General features: G+C 40.2%; 1 protein-coding gene across 1 annotated transcript in view; it reads left to right on the top strand.

Annotated features, from left to right (window-relative positions):
- The window catches only part of LOC104530135 (mineralocorticoid receptor), a 95,757-nt gene that overhangs the window by 44,005 nt on the left and 34,156 nt on the right, over positions 1–17,596 (top strand). Inside the window, exons 3-4 of the mRNA XM_010174637.1 lie at positions 13,464–13,802; positions 14,225–14,369. Of these exons, the coding sequence (XP_010172939.1) occupies positions 13,464–13,802; positions 14,225–14,369 (484 nt within the window). The remainder of the gene's footprint in view (positions 1–13,463; positions 13,803–14,224; positions 14,370–17,596) is intronic.

Here is a 17,596-nt window from a genome sequence, read left to right on the forward strand (position 1 = left end):
TCACTATGCTGAATAGTGGGTTTTGTTAAAACCCTTGTTAGTTGCCCGCAAGTGTGCTGAGGACCAATTTGGAAGACACTGGAGTAGAGCAATGAGAATGATCAACAGTCTGTAAAATTTGACTCTTTGGGACAAATTTAATTCCTTGGTATTGTTTAGGCCAAAAAAAGGCTGGAGGGAAAATTGATGAGAGGGGAAACAAGAGTTGCTTTAGTGACACATGTTGGTAAAGGGAAAAAGGAGATGATCTGCTTTCAGTGTCTGTGAAAAGCGGGACAAGAAGTAGAGAGCAGCCAGGAAGATGCAAGTGAGGAAATGGAAAAGTGTCTGTTACCATAAGGCCAGGGGATCACTCGAATAGATGGTCTGGGGAAGATGTGGAGTCTGTCATTGAGAGTCTTGAATATCAGGTAAGACAAACATTTGTCAGAAGTGATGAGGGCACAGTTGGCTCTGGTCTGAGAAAGAGGGTGGATTGTGCAACTGTCGCAGGTCTCTTCCAGACTATGATAAATATTAGTTAAGTGGAGATAAACTAGGTGATTTGTGTGCAAATAAAAAAAAAAAAAAATGAAAATGTTATTTCTATGCAAAAAAGACTTTAGATTTTGACATCACTGATCTTCATTGAATGAAGATACAGATATTCTGTATCTCTGTCCTTCCATGTGACAGTATGTTTCGAAGGAGCAATGATGCTCAGACTACAGAAGTCATGTGCTCTTTCTTCTGACACTGTGTTACTTTTTTTGATTGTGTGCTACTGTGGCACTTCACAGGTTTTAAATTGACTCGAGCTGTGGTTTACTCCAGCAATGGCACAAAGAAAATTTATTCGATCACAGATTTTGCCTTAGCACGTGAATCTGTTGTTCTTTCCCCTTGTCCTCTCGTATGTACTTTGCTTCAGAATTGCCTTAGTAACTTATATTTTGTTTTGAATCTCGTTTCCTGCTTTTTTCCCCACCAATTCCCAAGTGCGTACTTTTCCATTTTTAGTATCTGTGTTTTGCTAAAATAAGTATGAGAAGTGGCAAGGATACCTGGCTCAAAAAGCAGACTTTGGAGTTCGATGTTAGTAGGAAGAAAAATCTACAGCAGGTTATGAAGGAGAAGTTGAGGACGTTTAAGCCTTAGAAATACACAAGAGGCAAGAAGGTGGTGTTTCACAAAGCGGAAGGCAAGGTGAAGGCACCTGTTGGAGCGTTCCTGAGCTACCCAGTACCACACATCTTCCTGCTAATTGATGCTGGTGATTTGTGTGCTTTTGTGGTTCTCTGCCATCAGCTTTCCTGTTTCCGCGCATGCTGTAACATTTTAGTAATGAAAATCATCTTCCCCACAGAAGCCACAAGAAGAGAAAGACTGTAGAACCTGAGCTCACAAGACCAGTCCACCCTGAATGGCCAGTAAGGGGATTTGTCAGTAGGGAGTAGAGAAGATATTGATGTGGGGCAACTCTCCTGCCCTCAAAACCATGCAGTTGTCATACTGGGAAGAGCTGAGGAAGCTTGTGTGGGGCTTCTGGGTCTGTCTGCACCTGGACCAAGCACATTCAGGCATGTTGTTTAGACATCCTCTTAGAGAGGCGTGTGTCAATTTTAGTCCTTACTGGCATTTCATACGCAACTACTTCAACTTCAGGAGAATTTAGAAATGTGCCATGCTGTCAGTTGGAAAGGGGTGCTCGGTTTTGTGATTCAGACCATATGTATGGGTAATAGTGCAGAGTTGCATTTTCCCTAGAAAGGTGGTTAATATCACGTACAGGGTGTTTCACTAATGTTCAGGTTGATTTATTTAAGCGGGAGATTAATGTGTTTTGCTTTTTGTTTTGTTTGGGGGGGGGATTTTTTGGTTTATCTTGGTTTGGGTTTTTTTTAAATGACTGATCATGAACTGGATGTTGAAAAATATGGCTGAGATGACACTACAGATGACACAGCTTAAATTTCACAGATAGCATTGCTGTTCTGGGAAGCGGGGTGGATGATTTCTAGAAGATGACGGACAGACTGGCAGCATTGAATGTAGATGCTTAGAAATAAGGTCATTTGAGAGAAATCTGAGTTGATAAAAACTGAGGATATGGAAATCATACGGATGAGAAGACAAAGGATCTCAAAATATTTGTTAATTGGGGAAAAATGCAAGTGGGGTTGTGGTGTATTATGACATAACCAGAAAGGCCACAGAGACAAGTGCAACACTTATCAAGCTGAGTTCTAGTAATAGTAGTGCAAGAACAAAAATGAAGCATTTAAAGCCTGGTATGCTCTTTAGCATGGGGTGGAAGCATGAGCACTCAGGGTACAGGTTGAGAGGTGCTGGGGCAGAGTTTGCTTATCGACGCTTTGAAAAACTCTGAAAAGCTTGTTGCGTAGCTGTGTCTCTGGTGTAAATACGAAGAGGGAATTTCACACGCCGTAAATGTCAACAGGACTGGATCACAGGCAATCACGTTGGCTTAGTGTTATGATCAGGATGAAGGGCACGCAGATCATGGAACAGACTTAGCATTGGGTATCAACCCAAATAAAAGCAAGAGAGAAGACTTGGACGAGGAACGCCTGCAGAAGGTTGGATGGGAATGCGTGTCTTGGGAGGAAGGTTGTCACTTGGCACAAGGTAGAAACCGGTGATCATAGCCAAGAGCATTCAGTCTGGTACAGTGGAAGATTTCAAAATCTGTTCTCCAAAGTTTTCCCTAACTTTGTTTTGAACCAAATTATTACCAATGCTAGCAGTTCAATCTGCTGATGTTTCATTGCTGTGGGTGTCTTAGAGTTGTAGGCGACAAATACTGGAATTGTAGGTGACCTACTCTCCGTGTTCATTGTTAGTATTTTACTGCTTGTCCTTACCTCTATTTGATCAATAGTTGAAACTACTGATGCATTTAGGAGACAATGCTTAGCTCAGAAATAATTGAATTTGCCATACGTTTGAAGAATTAATAATAATCAGTAAAATATGAGTTTTGTGAGCATCTGAAAAGGACTGATTAAGATTGGCTTTCATCAACATAATTTTCTTTTGTAGGCTTTTTTTAAGGCTTTGTTTATTGGATGATTTAAATATTTAGTAAATACATTTCTTTTGAAATTAATGAAGAAGTACAAGAGGGAGTTTTATATACCAAAAATGTTAGCTATGAGACTGTCAGTTTGGGATTTTATGTGAAATATATGTGGAGGAAATTTTCATACTTTAGCCATTTCTCATTAAAAAGCTTTATCAAAAACAGCTTGATTTTATTTTAACAGGAAACCACTAATTGGCATTTGGTAAAAGTTGTTCCCACATGGGGAGGAGTACCCCTATGAAACTGTTATTTTTCAATTAATTATCACTTTGAGGATTGCTGAGAAACAAGCAATGTGTTAGACATTTTCCCTGACAACCTAAATATTCCTGTAAAATGCACTTTGGAACTCAGCTTTCTTGTGTCACTTTTGTCTGCTGTCTCTTCACGAATGCAGAGCCTGGAGCTTGGCACAGCTAAAAAAGGGATTAATTCCCTCTGTCTCTTACCCAGACCCTCCCCAGTGCCTTTCCTTCTTGGCTGCTGTGGACATCACTGTCCCACCCATCAGACAAGTAGGTAACCTGAGCTTCATCATTGAGTCAGACCTCAAAATATGCAAGATTTTATCTTGGCTTTCACCTTACTTTTTCTGAGGCAACTGTGATGGCTTCTGTGCCGTCTTTGCAAGGCTGCTTCTTTTATCTGTGCTACAAAGACCATCCCTGTGAGCAGATCTCCATGGCTATGGATCCACAGTCTTGAATCCTTCGTGCAAAAGCCAGAGGAACTGTGTCTGTTCCATGAGATGTGTGCAAGCGCTGTCATGAGGTGCCACCTCCCTGCAGGTGTTTGTATTTCACCGCTCACTATCTCCAGCCATATGTATAATCAGAAGGAAATGCAGAATTTTCATTAAAATATTACAAGATTTCTCATTAGTGGGCACGTAGTGACTTGAAATAGCATTCTCCAAAAGTAGCTGTGAGTGGTTTGCTCTCACACTGGAAGGGCATCTGAATTGGGGTCCTGTTGAGGGTCAGTTCTGGGTCTACAGTTTTACTAATTACTTGCATCCCAAAGTAGAGAGTAAATATGTAAATCTAGAGATTTTGAAATTCTCTGTGGCCAGAATCAGAATTCAGAAGAATCTTCAGTTCTAGTGTCTGAAACCAACGTGATCACATTTTCAGTAAAGCACAGAGGATTATGTTGAAAAGTGCAAGCTGAGGTGTGCAAGAAGGATGTACCTGAGAGCAGCTGTTTTAAGAGATGGCAGTGCAGAAGGAAGCATGGTTGAATGATGATTCTGTGTTAAATTTAGAGTCAGCAATGTAAAATTGTTGCAAAAATAGGCTCCAGTTTCACACAGACCTTTACATTTAGAAAAGTTTCCTTAACATCTAAACTGAATCTTTCTTCCTGAAATTTCATATTGTGTGTCTGAAGAAAGGTGTATACAGACTAGAGACCGCTCAAGGAAGAACAAGGATAATAAGAAGCTTAGAAAAAAAACACCATAAATCTGTAAGGAAGAGTTGAAGAAACTCAATTTATTTTAGTGTAGAAGAGAGAAACGTATTAAGAAGGCAGTGATACCAAATACAATATCAATACAAAAAGTGATGTAAAAGAGGAGACAGGAATGATAAGTTGTTCTTTACGACCACTGGGGAAACGATGAAGAGGAATCAACTTTACTGCAGAAAAAATGATGCAACATTGGAGATGTTTGGGGGGAAAACTGAGTGGTTAGATGTTGGAGGAAGATGGGGGATATTGCAGAATTCTGTTTATTGGAGATTAATAACGTATTGGGTTGGGCAAAGTATAGTTGATCCTGCTCAAAGCAAAAGGGTAAACTACTTCACATATGTTGTTCCTGTGCCTTACAGTGCTGTATTGGAGCAGCATGGCACTGCTTTATATGTTAGAATCTGTTCCAAACAAAAAAAGTGCAAACACTTCTGAAATTGTCCTATAAGTAAGCAAAGTAAAAAGCAGGAAATATTTACCTAGTTACAGCCAGTTTCATTAGTAGTTTAAATCAAACTAGAATAAAGAACCAAAATATGTTTAAAAGAACATGATGAAAATTGTGTACAATTCTGTAGATTAAAATGTGCATTAGAAACTCTTTCTTTCATCTGTTCTGTACCTCCCTTTTTGGTATGTGAACCGAGAACAAAAATTACATTTATGGATGTGCTTGGATCTTTGCAGGGTCTGACTGAAGGCAAATAAAATGTGACATGCCCGTAGATCAGACTTCATGCAGACTTCATTCCTTGTCTTTAAGCTGTCCAGTCCTGTCAGACTAAAGTGTTACTTATTAATTAGTAAGCAGTTGCGAATGATGTTGGCAATGCTAACTATGTCATTGTCTCAGTTATGCCTACCATTTCATTCTGTTAAATCCAGTCATTGGCTTTGAGCTTATCCTCCAGTAAAAGCTTGCTTCTGCTGGTGGAGAATAAGAAATTAGGAAATTTTCATTGCTTTGTTAATTAAAGTATACTGATTCCTCAGGCTCATGGCAAGTGATAACCATTTGCTATCACTTCCTATCTCCTCTGGGTTACAGCTGTCAGTAACAGATTTTAAAATTTATTTTGCTATGTGAAGGCAGGACCTTTATTTCCTTACTCACCAGCTGCAGTCTTCCTTTCTTCGTACATTTAGACAAACTACTTGGTCTCTTTGGCATATCCCAAATGCCACTGTAGAAATCGCCCTTGAAAGGGCAGTGCTTTGCAAGAGCAAAGTCCTTTTGGTAATATGTCTTACATGATCATCTTGTGCTCTCCTTTTAAGTCCCTGTACAATTTATCCCCTGCTTCAGTAGCTGCTTTTCTTTTGCTTCCTCCACTTGGTCTGTCCATTCAAACCACTGACTCATCCACTTGTCCATGTGTCTTCCAGATTTATACCTGGCCCTTCCTCTTATGCGTGGGACAGCACTTGAGGTCCTCTTTCGCAGTTCTTCATCTACTGCAGGTCTACCTGAAAAGCAGTGGTTTACTTCCCAAAGTGGGTAGTTGGTTTATGGAATCTTTAGGATCCTGTCTTGGTTGTTCCATTCTTTGTTTCCTGAAGAATAAAGGTAGCATGCCTGAATGCACTTTGTAGAACTAATGAGATGGTGCTGTAAGATCTTGTTTCCTTTACAGTTTTTCACTTCACTCTATGCATTTACACGCATATGTGTGTGCACGTATATATAAAATGTCTGTATGATTATCTAGAAATTTCTCAGCAAAATCTCGTACCCATTGTGCTAGACACTTAAGTGAAAAAATGTCTGTACCAAGATAGCTCAAAATTTTCATATATGTCAAGATACAACAGATCTGGGAGAAGGGAAACACTATTTGTGGTAGCAGTAAAATAGCTAATGAGAACAGATGTCAGCTCACTGAAGTAAGTGAGGCAAAGGCACCAGGCAAACAGGATGAAAAGATTCAGAGGAGGAAAAATGGCATTTTGATGGAGCATTTGTCTATACAAAGGTGGAAGCAAGCATCAAAGTGTGTATGCTTGGTGAGGAGAGTCTACCCAAAAGCTGATACAGCTGTCTCAAGGGGAGAATTGGCAGCTTGATCCTTTGGTGACTGGTGCAGCAACGTGTTGTAGGTTGCTTTTGAAGAGGAGAAGCAGGTGGCACTGGAGGGGTGTGCAGGAAAGGCCTCAAGCATTTGGCATGGGATGGAAGGGAGAAAGCTGACAGCTGATGAGGTTGGGAAGGAGGTGGTGGTGGTTGTAGCTCAGGTGCAGAATTTGAGCAGTGAGGTTGGGGCCTGGATGGAGGAGCTCAGATATATGAAACGCAGGTGCACACTGGCATGGCGTACAGAGCCGGCACAGCTAAAGGTGGTTGGAGCGTGTTTGTTTTGCAGCATGTTGTCTGCCCTGAGACTGCCTAGATCACTGGTATTACTGTACAGACTTTGAAAGAATCCCAAATTCTACCTTGTTTGAAGTGCATATTGTGTTTTGGTTTTTTTTCCCTTTGTCTTTTACATGTATTTACTCAAATTGCCTCTTCCTCTTTTTCTCCTACACCTCTTTTTTAAATCTCCATCACTGTCTGTGTTCTGTGCTGTGTCGGTTTTGGTTTCCCCTTTCCTTGAGCTGATGCTCTCTGCTTTACACTAGAGGTAGCATATGTTCTTATAATGTGATTTTGATATCACTGATTCAAATATATTCTGCAACACGGATAGAATAAAGATCTGTTGGGTCAGCATCAGTTTGGTCCTGGCTCTGGCAGAGCTTTCAATATGTGACAAATAAAGCTCATAGTCATCTATATCATGCATTTAGCTATGCAAATAGTGATTGGTTTTTGATAGCCAGCAAGGCAAGTTCTGAAAATCATCTTTTAAAAAAAAAAAAAGATTCCAGGGTATTATCATTGCAAGTCTTGTAATTCACTCTATGTAGAACTATGGATAATTTTGTAAGCTTCAGATTTCTCTTTAGAGTACTGGATACCGGCATGAATTTGCAGAACATTTTAGATTGTTCATTTGCTAAATTTGAACACTGATACAATTCTGCAAATAAGATATTATTCTGTTATAAAACTGTGGAGTTAAATCCTAATATTTATATCTACTATTGATAGCATTTTGTTCTTTTTTTTTTTATCTCAGTATTTTAATATTAATAGTGATGAAAATTATCAATTTTCAGCCTATGAAAAATAGTAATCAGATGCGTGGCTGTGTAGAGTCCATAAATTAATTTGTGTATATTCCCTGGGGACAAAGGATGTATAGATGAGCTCCCTCTAGATCCAACTTGTATAGCGTGTGTAAGTTTGCTATGGTATTTTTAAGAAAAGTGTACAGTAGCTTACCTGTCTTGTAACTACCCTAAAGCCTCAAACCTTTAAAAATTGGGAATGCCATAGATTTGTACCTGATATTCACATTAATTTGTATTCAGAAAACAATTTACAATAGAGTCACATCCAGTTAATGTCCTGTTATTTGACCTGGAGTAGCATTCCCTGTTGCAGATGACCAGAAGCCTGTTCAGTGTTTTACAGCTGGCATGAAAACTCCCAATCCTGAAGTTTGCAGGCCTCCCTGTTTCAGCTTTGTGACAGGAGTCTTACAGATGAAGGAGAAGGATCAATGCTAAGGAACCAGTTGTCCAAATCTGAATTCACCCCAGTCTCCTGCTGATAGCTGTTTTCAAGTTATTAAGTCCTGTCTTTTTGCTAGATCATGAGGCTGAGGCTGTAGTGAGAGGAAAAAGATATTAATTTGCCTCACAGTCTTAACAGTGCTCAAGACTCTGTTAAACTGATTTTAATACGGCATCTCAGCCTTCCTCCATGTCTCTGCAGCAATGCCAGCATCCCTTTCTAGGTAGGTGGGACTGGCATTGAGGGTGATAAACAAGGAAGCTGGTGTTTGTGAGCTGCTCTCATTGAGGTCTTCCAAGCACGTGGAACAACGTGTGGTTTTGCAGAATTTGCAGGTTTTTCTTTGAACGTGTTGGACACAAGCCTGCTTATATTAAATCCAGGTAAAACTTTGCCTATTGCTTCCAGAGGAACAGGGACTGCTATTTGTGGTCAGACTTGTAGCTTATTTATTCCTCTGTTATACTGTAAACTATTATGAGAGCTACAGAGGAGGTCTGTTGGACGTGCCTTTTTAAAGTCCAACTTAGGTGACATTTCAGATACTTCACCTTATTTTTCATTATTTTTATTGCAGCATATAAGACCTTCTAAAATACTTATTCAACAAAAGTTGTGTCAGATATTTGAGGTGTTAACCTTAGGTTTATCTGCAGTTTGTCTTTCACTGTTGTATGTTTTTTCTCAACTATTACTCTGTCTCAGATGATTTAAAAATACAAGGATTATAATATGATATCCTGGCTGCAATAACGCTGAACAGGAGGGGCAAGAAGTCCTGTAATTAGAGCTAATATGCAGTCACTGGCTGTGCAGCTATTTGGATAAAAGTCTTGTCCTAACTCCAAACAGGCTTCAGGCTTTAGCTTTGCCATGTGAAATGCCCCATGCATGCCCCATCCCCTGGTCTGTGCGGGGAGCCTGGGACTTGAACATTTCCACACGGCAGTCCTGATAAGCGTGGCTTTTACCCACTGATTCAGAGGTCGCTTTGTCGGTTTTCTAGTTGGTATTGCAGTTAGAGAGCAAATGTGAAAAACAGCTTCAAAAGACTGACTCGAAGTATGTATTGCTCAGAGTTTGTATTTAATCTTTAGTTGTTGGTTTCTGTGGGAGTTACCAAACCAGTTGAGCTACAGCACTGGCGTGAAGCCAAATGAAAAATACAGTTTTCTTCACTGTAAACATGACTGTCAAGCAGTAATGTTTTTCTCAGCTTCATTTTAAAGGCATTATAATGGAAGAAAATGAAACTAAAACATGTTTTTATGCCAGTATTATACATTGAAGAACGCTATTTATTTTTTCTTTAAATGAAAATCTCTTAAGAGAATAGAACATAAAAAATTATGTCTTAATAAATATGTAATCAGTTATCTGTGTTGCCAGATACTTGATTGATTTGGTAAACCAATACATTTCTTACTCTGGTGTAGTTATGGTGAGAATACTTTCTTTTTTTTTTCCCTCTACAAACATGAAAGATATGGAAGTTCTTTATTTTTAGTCCTGTTTTGATAACAGAAACAAAAAGGTGCCTGATAAAATTTAATTAATAACAGCAAACACTAATGTCTATCAACTCCTTCAGGCTTACTCTTAAACTTCTTTTTCAGTGGCCAGTAGCTCTGTTAACTCATCATCAGGTATTCTGCTGAACTTAGCCATCCTTGCTTTGCTTTGGGGATTTATTTTGTTGAAAAATGTGTGAGTTCAGCTTTGCCTTTCTCAGATGAATGCAAACTATATTTAATGTTCACAGTGATTTCACCAGGACGTTGTCATGTAGGTGCAACTGCACCAAATGGGCAATAACAGCATTTTCACTTACTTTTCAGAATTCAGTTTATCAGAGTTGTCTGCTTTGCCTGTAACTCCCTCCGTTTTATTTTGCAGAGTGAGGAAAAGGCTTGTTTAACAAAATGTCTGATCAGCTGCTCCTTTGTAAAATGGCTTTTTTGGTGCTAGGAATGGAAATTGCATCTTGAAGAAGAGATGTCAGCATCCGTGTAACTTGATGCACTGGAGGATGAAAAATCCTTCAGTTGTGCTTCATTGTTTCAATGAGCTTTTTTAAGAATCTTGTAATAGAAGAGTAAGAAACAGGGATTGGAAGGGACTTTTATAAGGGTCTTGTCCGTCCTGTCTCTTGAGCCGGACTCAGCTGCAATGCAACCTTTCCTGGCAGATACTTGCCTTGCCTCGTCTTTATAACCTCAAATGACAGTGATGCCTGTGTTTCCCTATGTAATCTATGCTAATGCCTCAGGTAATTAGGAAGTTTTTGTTAAGTCTATGTGGATAGTTGAACAACAGAATTTTAAACTAAATTTTATTAGGACTGACACATTTTTATTTATATATGTAATCTTTTGATTAAAAAATTCAACCAAAATCTTCAGTCTGAATGCTTGTAGGCAGAGAGAAATTAAGAAATTGTTGAAAGCAGACGTACATGCTGTAGGTGAATTAATGAAACGGTGTCCAACTCTCTGAAGGAAAAGAGGTGAAAGTTACACGAAGATCTCTGAAGTTCTCTCGAGAACTCCTGAGCGACGTTCATGCTGAAATCGGCCAGGAAGATTCTTCTTTCATGGTTTGTTGGAAATTACACCAAACTGATGTTCAGATTTTGCACTTACTGCCCGGTGCAGTACGTGCTGCAATAGTCATGAATTTTATTCAGGTTTCGAAGATGACAGTCAAGGAACATCTGTTTGACTGGGCACCTTAAACATCTTGTATATGAGCAGTAACATTGCCTTTTTCTACAGTAATGTCTCATGTTTACCCTAAGAAATAAGCTTTTCTTTTGGATCTTGGGATGAGCCGGCTTCTCAGAGTTCAACGTACTATCCCAGCAAGGAAGTGTTGAGAACAACAGGCTATTGTTGCATTTGGGCGTGCATTGTCCTGGACCCTGGGCGTCTGTATCCTGCCTCGCAGGTGCTACGAGCTCAGTCGCAGCCACTGGCTCTGGGCAGTGTGGTAGACCAAGCTCAGCATGTTTGTCTCGAACATGGCTCGGACACTGTCCAGAACGGTACACGAACACCCACAATATCCTGTACAGCACCTTGCAATGTCATGCACAGCAGCTTGTGGTTTCTACTCTGTAACAAAAGGCTTCTGTGCCTGTGCAAATTCTGGGTCAGCCAAAGGACACTCATGTTATGGGGCACCCAACAAGTAGCAACCCCCAAAAGATCTGGGTGCATTGGCACAAGGATTAGGTGTAACGTGTGATCATCGTGTGCACATCCAAGACATGTTTCTCTCTTGGAAACCACTGCTAGAAGGAGGAAGGTGGAAACCTGAAATAGACTATTTGAGAGCCGCTAAGACCTAAGACAGTGAGGATCCTCCCCACCAGAATGCAAAGGCATCGGATCTATGAGACGTCACTGGATCCACGGTGGTGACTATCTTTTGCTCAGCTGTTTCTCCACATTTTCTTACTGTTTTCTTTCTCTCTTGGTCCTGTCCTCCTTGTTGCTTAATAAAAATTACAGGCTCTCCTGACCCGATATTTGACCTCATCTGCGTCTTAATTCCATCTCGGTGGAGATCCACAAAGAATCCTTGGAGCATTGGCTGGTCTGGACTCTGACAGGCAGGCAGCCCCAGTTTCAAGGAAACAGTAAAACACTAATGGCTGCTGCCACCAGCAGTGGTCTCAGGGCAACAGCAGCTCCGCTGTTGAGGAGGGGTTTCTTAAGACATGGCTTTTAAGGAGTTTGTAGAATAGTAATGAAGCAGTTTTGTGGATCTTTGTGGGGACTTTACTGCATCTTAATAAAAGGACTAGGAAGAAACATATAGAGCAAGCTTTGAAAACTTCCCAGGAGGCAGTGGCCTGGCATGCTGAGCTGAACTGGAAGTGAACGTTTTGATAATGGAGAAGAGAGGAGGGCTGAGATGGAAGTTGGCCAGAAAGGATCCTGAAACTGCAGAAAAAACACTATATTTAAGAAAAGATAGGGAGGAGAGTTGATGACAAGGGAAAAAAACTTGAGATAGTCCGTACCCTGTCCCAAGTCTAAGAAGGGTGTTTGCAGTAGTATTCTAAGTAGGAGTGAGGTAGACTTGTATTTACTGATACCAGTAACAGAGATGTTGCAATAATCAAGGGGCAGGAAGACAGAAGTCCAGACAAGGGTTTTAGCTGTGTACAGGTAGATAAGAAAGACTATATTCGAGAGAAATTACTCAGAAAGAATTGCAAACATTTAAAAATAGATCATTATTTATTGATTTTAAAGATTATTTTAGTTATGTTTTCCTATCACAGGAAGAAGGCTGCTGGGCTTTTGATGTGTTTTTTTGTGTGTGTGTTTTTAACCTCATTGTCTTGCTTTTTATTTCCCATTCTTTCCACGTGCTACAAGATCATTTTGCTGACGTGGGAGCAGGGCTTTCTGCCTGCTTGTGTATCTGTGCTTCATGTGGCAAAGTTGGAAAGGCAACCTACAGAGAATGGCTGGCATCTCTGCAAAGAGTGGAAGCGCACTAGCATTGCTGTCTTCTAAGAATACTTAGTAAAGAAAAGTAGGGAGGATAGCATTAAAGAAAAAAAGGGGAAGAAAAAAGGGAGGGCAAATCACTAGAGAAATGGAGAAACATTGATAGCAGTGAGAAGGGTGCTACACGTGGCTCATTGTTTTATCTTCAACTGGGTAAATATTTTTAGCATTATTTCAGAACTACTCCAGAAAGGGGTTAAACTTTTAAAGAAGTTTCAAAGCAGCAAAAGCAAAGGGATTTGACCAGTTTAGGCTGTTCAGAATGGATTGACTACATCTCAAGTTGAAGCACAGCCAGGGTGGGCACTAGGGCTGAAAAGCTCAGGAGGGCTCTGGGTCTGCTAATTTTAGGCATTGCCAAGGAGATTTCTTTTGATGACCGAAGGCAATGGAGAACATGAATTGCAGATTTGTAGGTGATAAGTGATTCATTTATGCTACAAAACAAATAAACTTCTGAAATGTTACTGTGGTTGGTACCAATTAAACTATGATGTTTTATGCATGTCTGTATGGAGACAAATGCTGGGCATTCTGTCACTTACAAAAACATCCTGTAAAGGAATGAAAATGAGCTTATATGTGTCTTTTGGTCCTTTTTGCAGTGTAATGATGCTGCAGACAGCAAGGTATTTCTTAAGGTCCTGCACCTGTTTCACTTGAGAACTTTGAGATGATACTTCTGCTTCCATTTTCCATAAAGCCAGGTTTACACCAGTTTTCTGTTTTGACTTGGCTCTTGTGCTGCTCTTCTTCACAGCCCGGAAGTCCAAAAAGTTGGGGAAATTGAAAGGGATGCACGAGGAGCAGCCACAGCAGCGGCAGCAGCCACCACCCCAGAGCCCCGAGGAAGGGACGACATACATCGCGCCCGTGACTGAGCCCTCTGTAAACACAGCACTTGTCCCCCATATGTCTGCTATCTCACCAGCACTTACTCCCTCTCCTGTTAAGATCCTTGAAAGCATTGAACCAGAGATCGTGTACGCAGGATATGACAGTTCGAAGCCAGACACAGCAGAGTACCTGCTTTCCACCTTAAACCGCCTGGCCGGCAAGCAGATGATTCAGGTGGTGAAGTGGGCAAAGATACTTCCAGGTAGGACCATGAGGCATTTGATAAAATATCTCTTCACTGTTTCTTTTAACATAACAAACTATTTGCTTGACAAATAGCATCTTTAATCTCTGACCTGTGTTGAAAACCTTCACAGTGGGGTGCAAGATGAACATCTGAGAGCAGATTGTTGTTTTTTTTTTTATTTATGCAACATTTGCTTCGTGTGTCTGTGATCGATATTTAGAAAACTTTCATTTTGAATAATAGCCTCCTAAGAAGAAAAAACGTTTTGTCACTGGAATGAAAAATAACAGTTTTGTTTTTTCTGAAGTATGCTTTGTGAGAGTGTTCCTCTTGTTTGTTAATCCTAGAAAAATAATGAGCAGTGTATTCAGTGCTGGTTTGGCCAACCCTTGTGGAGTGCAATGTAGTTCATGCATATTTTCTGGTTTGATCTCTAGGATTTAGAAACTTGCCTCTTGAGGACCAAATTACTTTAATTCAGTATTCATGGATGTGTCTGTCATCGTTTGCCTTGAGTTGGAGATCGTACAAACATACAAACAGCCAGTTCCTCTATTTTGCTCCAGACCTGATCTTTGATGAGTAAGTATTCCTTAATGGTCCTTTTCAGTGCAGGCTGGCAGGATTACTCTGTCTTTATTTGATTTTCAGGCCTACCTGCAATCTAAGAAAATTTCAGTTTGTTACAGCTTAAAATGTAGGTTTTTTGCCTTTTTTTCTTTTTCCCCCTCCCCAGTGACTCAGTTTTCAATTAGCAAAGCTTTGATACTGCCATCCACTTCTCTTTATGTATATGGATGTATTCTCAAACTAGGACCACCCTACTGGCTTGAAATGTGTCTGATGCACAACCAAGATTTACAGAAAAAAAATACTGTTTTGTACCTACTGGAGTTTGGAAGAATACCTAACTTCTAGGAAATGCGAATGTTTAAATTGCCAGGTTTTTTTCAGAGCAGTCATATAATGGTGCTTTTGTTAACAATATACAGCTGTTCAGTGTGTTTCTTGACAGTCTTAATTACCCTTCTTTGCATCCATGAAAGAAGCCAAAATGTTTTTTCAGTAATGAAGCATAACTTCTTTTATGATACATTCAGACAAAAATAAGGATCAACCAAGGAACCATTCCTTCTGAGTATGTGTGTTCCTTCGTATTTTGTGTTTAGTGCTTTGCTTTTGTTGAGTATAATTTAATTTCTGTTCCATCCACCTAGGATGGAACAGGAACTCTCATTCCAGGAGAGTAAAGTCAAAATTTAAGCGAATACACAGGCAGTCAAACTGGGGTCATGTCATATTCTTATCCCAGAAGGTGTTTGGGTTTTTTTCTAGAGGTAAAAATGAGACATAATCAATAGGATATGGTTGCTCTTGAAGAAGAAGAAAAAAAATAAAACAAAAAAACCCACAAAATACCCCCACAGGAAAAGAATGAACAAAAAATAACTTACTGCTTAATCTCTTAAAGCGTTCTGAAATGTTTTTCTTGGAGAAGACGCTTTGTTGCTGTCCACCTTAATAGTCTTTCTTTGATTTAGGAATTCATAAATAATTAATGCGTATGAGATTGGTCCCAAAGCAGTAAGCAGTATCAAAGGAGGATCGTCTGGTTTGTTTTGTGTGGGGGTTTTTTGTTTTGTTTTGTTTTTGAAAAAGGAGAAGCCGGTGATTCACTGCATGTGGTTGAAAATGTGTCAGCCATTTTCCTTCTTGAAAGCACCTCCACTGTGACTTGGACATTAGAAAATCATCACAGCAAAAGTATCTGTAGCTAAAGCTAAGTGAAAATGTGAACTTCGAAGAGTTTAGTTCTCCTGGGGAAATGTAGACTAAAAGTTCAAACACTGAAGCAGCTTTCCCTCATCTGAAGAAAGTCAGTTGGGGGGTTGAAATTTATTGGAGAGGGAAATCAATCCCACTTGCAAATAAAAGCGTATGTGCATTGCTAGCATTCTTGACACTGCAGCCAGAAGCGGCTTCCAGAAGTCGAGATCAATTGTGGGTTTTATGCTGCGAGCCTTGAAGGTAGGTGCCTGCAGAATTATACTGAGGTTGAGGTTGGGATCCGGTTGGGAGAATGAGTGCAGTGTCATGGAGTGCAAAATAAAAACATCCAAAACCAGATAAGTATGTAAGATAATGGTCTAGTCTTCTACATATTTAACAATGTACTCATTGCAGAGCTACCAAAGGTAGTAGAAGGCAGAAGAAGAATAAATTACCAGGAGCTGTGTTGAGCTGTGAGATGTGGGACAGAGGCTTTTGAAGTAGCTAATCAGAGCTAGAAATTTCCTTAGATATAAAAGAGTAGGAGTTCAGTGCTTACTCCAGAATGGTAAAGGACACATCTCTGGAAGAAGAGGGCTTTTGTCACTTCACCCATGTTTCAAACACAATGGGAATCGTGGGAGACATTTGTTCAAAGTTTCTCACATCGCCACTCAGGGTGGTAGTTGTGAGGCTGCATTTGGAGTCTGAGTTTTGGGCTTCCCAGCACAGGAAAGTTGTTGAGAATCTGCAGAGAGCCCTGTGGAGGTTGGCCAAGGTGGTGGCGGGCTGGTTGGGACAGCAAGGGAGCTGGGCTCATGCAGCCAGGAGAAGACCGTGCTGGGTGCAGTGGGGATTTAATTGCAGCCTTCAGCTTCCTGATGAGTCGTTGTAGAAAAGATAGAGTCAGACTTTTCATGGAAGGTTCCCAGTGGAAGGATGAGAGGCTGTGATTGCAAGTCTAGGACAACAAACTGCCTCCTGGGCAGCAGAAGAAATTTTGTAATGACAGGGTGAAATAGCAGAGCAGGTGCCCAGAGAGACCCTAGAGTCTCTGTCTTTGAAGATGTCCAAGCATTGACTGTGCAAAGCCCTGAACAACCTGCTCCAACTTTTACATTAGCCCTGCTGTGTGAGCAGAGGGTTGGACTTGAGACCTCCAGGGATCCCTCCCAAGCTGAATTATTTTGTGATTCCAAGTTCAAAAGATGCAGTGCTTTTCCGAATTTTGATGTAAGGTCAGAGGTGAATTACTGGAATTGTACAAGTCAGCCAATATAGTTCAGCATAGAAAGCATTCAGATAAGCACAAAACATAATGTGTATTCCTCCTTGTGAAAATACACTGCTTTGAAGCTTTGCTCTGGAATTGCTGAAGGCTGGTCTTACCTTTACTTTTTGAGTACTATGAACTTGGAAACGCAATGTGTAGTTACAATCTCAGGCCCTTGTTTCTGTGCCACGAGGTTTATCAGATCTCCCTAAGGTTTACTTGGTACAACTTTTTGAGTGTTTTACTGCCCTTGGCATTTTAGGACATGTATTAGTTGATGCAAATGAAGGGGAGATGCTTTCAAATTACTTTTTCTTCTGCTGACTTATGTTCCTGTTATCACCTGGCTAAGACTTTCATGCTATTTCTTCATATTGTGTCAGGAGAGGTCATTTCCCATCCCTTCCATGCAAGAAGTAATTAGGAAGGTCCCTGGCCAGTAGCATGTACTTGGTGCCCCAGAGGGTTCAGCATTTTCTTCAATGAACAGTTAAAAAAGAGTGAAAGTAGAGGTTGGCATTAGCAGAATTATGTTGCTTTGTTTTACGTTAAATTAATTTTCCGTTTACTCTTAACTACTATGAATAAAAGGAAGTCGTAATGTTTCCGGAAGGCCTTGATATATGATCTTGTTTTCTTTCTTATTCTGAAGGCCTGTAAACAAGATGAATAACAAATGAGGATCTCTGTTGTTAATAGCTGTTAAATGTACCTTTGATTTGCAGTGCAAAATGCCTCCCTACTAATAATGGAAGGCTGGAAATAT

Source organism: Antrostomus carolinensis, unplaced genomic scaffold (genome assembly GCF_000700745.2).
Source record: "Antrostomus carolinensis isolate BGI_N321 unplaced genomic scaffold, ASM70074v2 scaffold36238, whole genome shotgun sequence".
In the NCBI taxonomy this organism is placed as follows: Eukaryota; Metazoa; Chordata; class Aves; order Caprimulgiformes; family Caprimulgidae; genus Antrostomus; species Antrostomus carolinensis.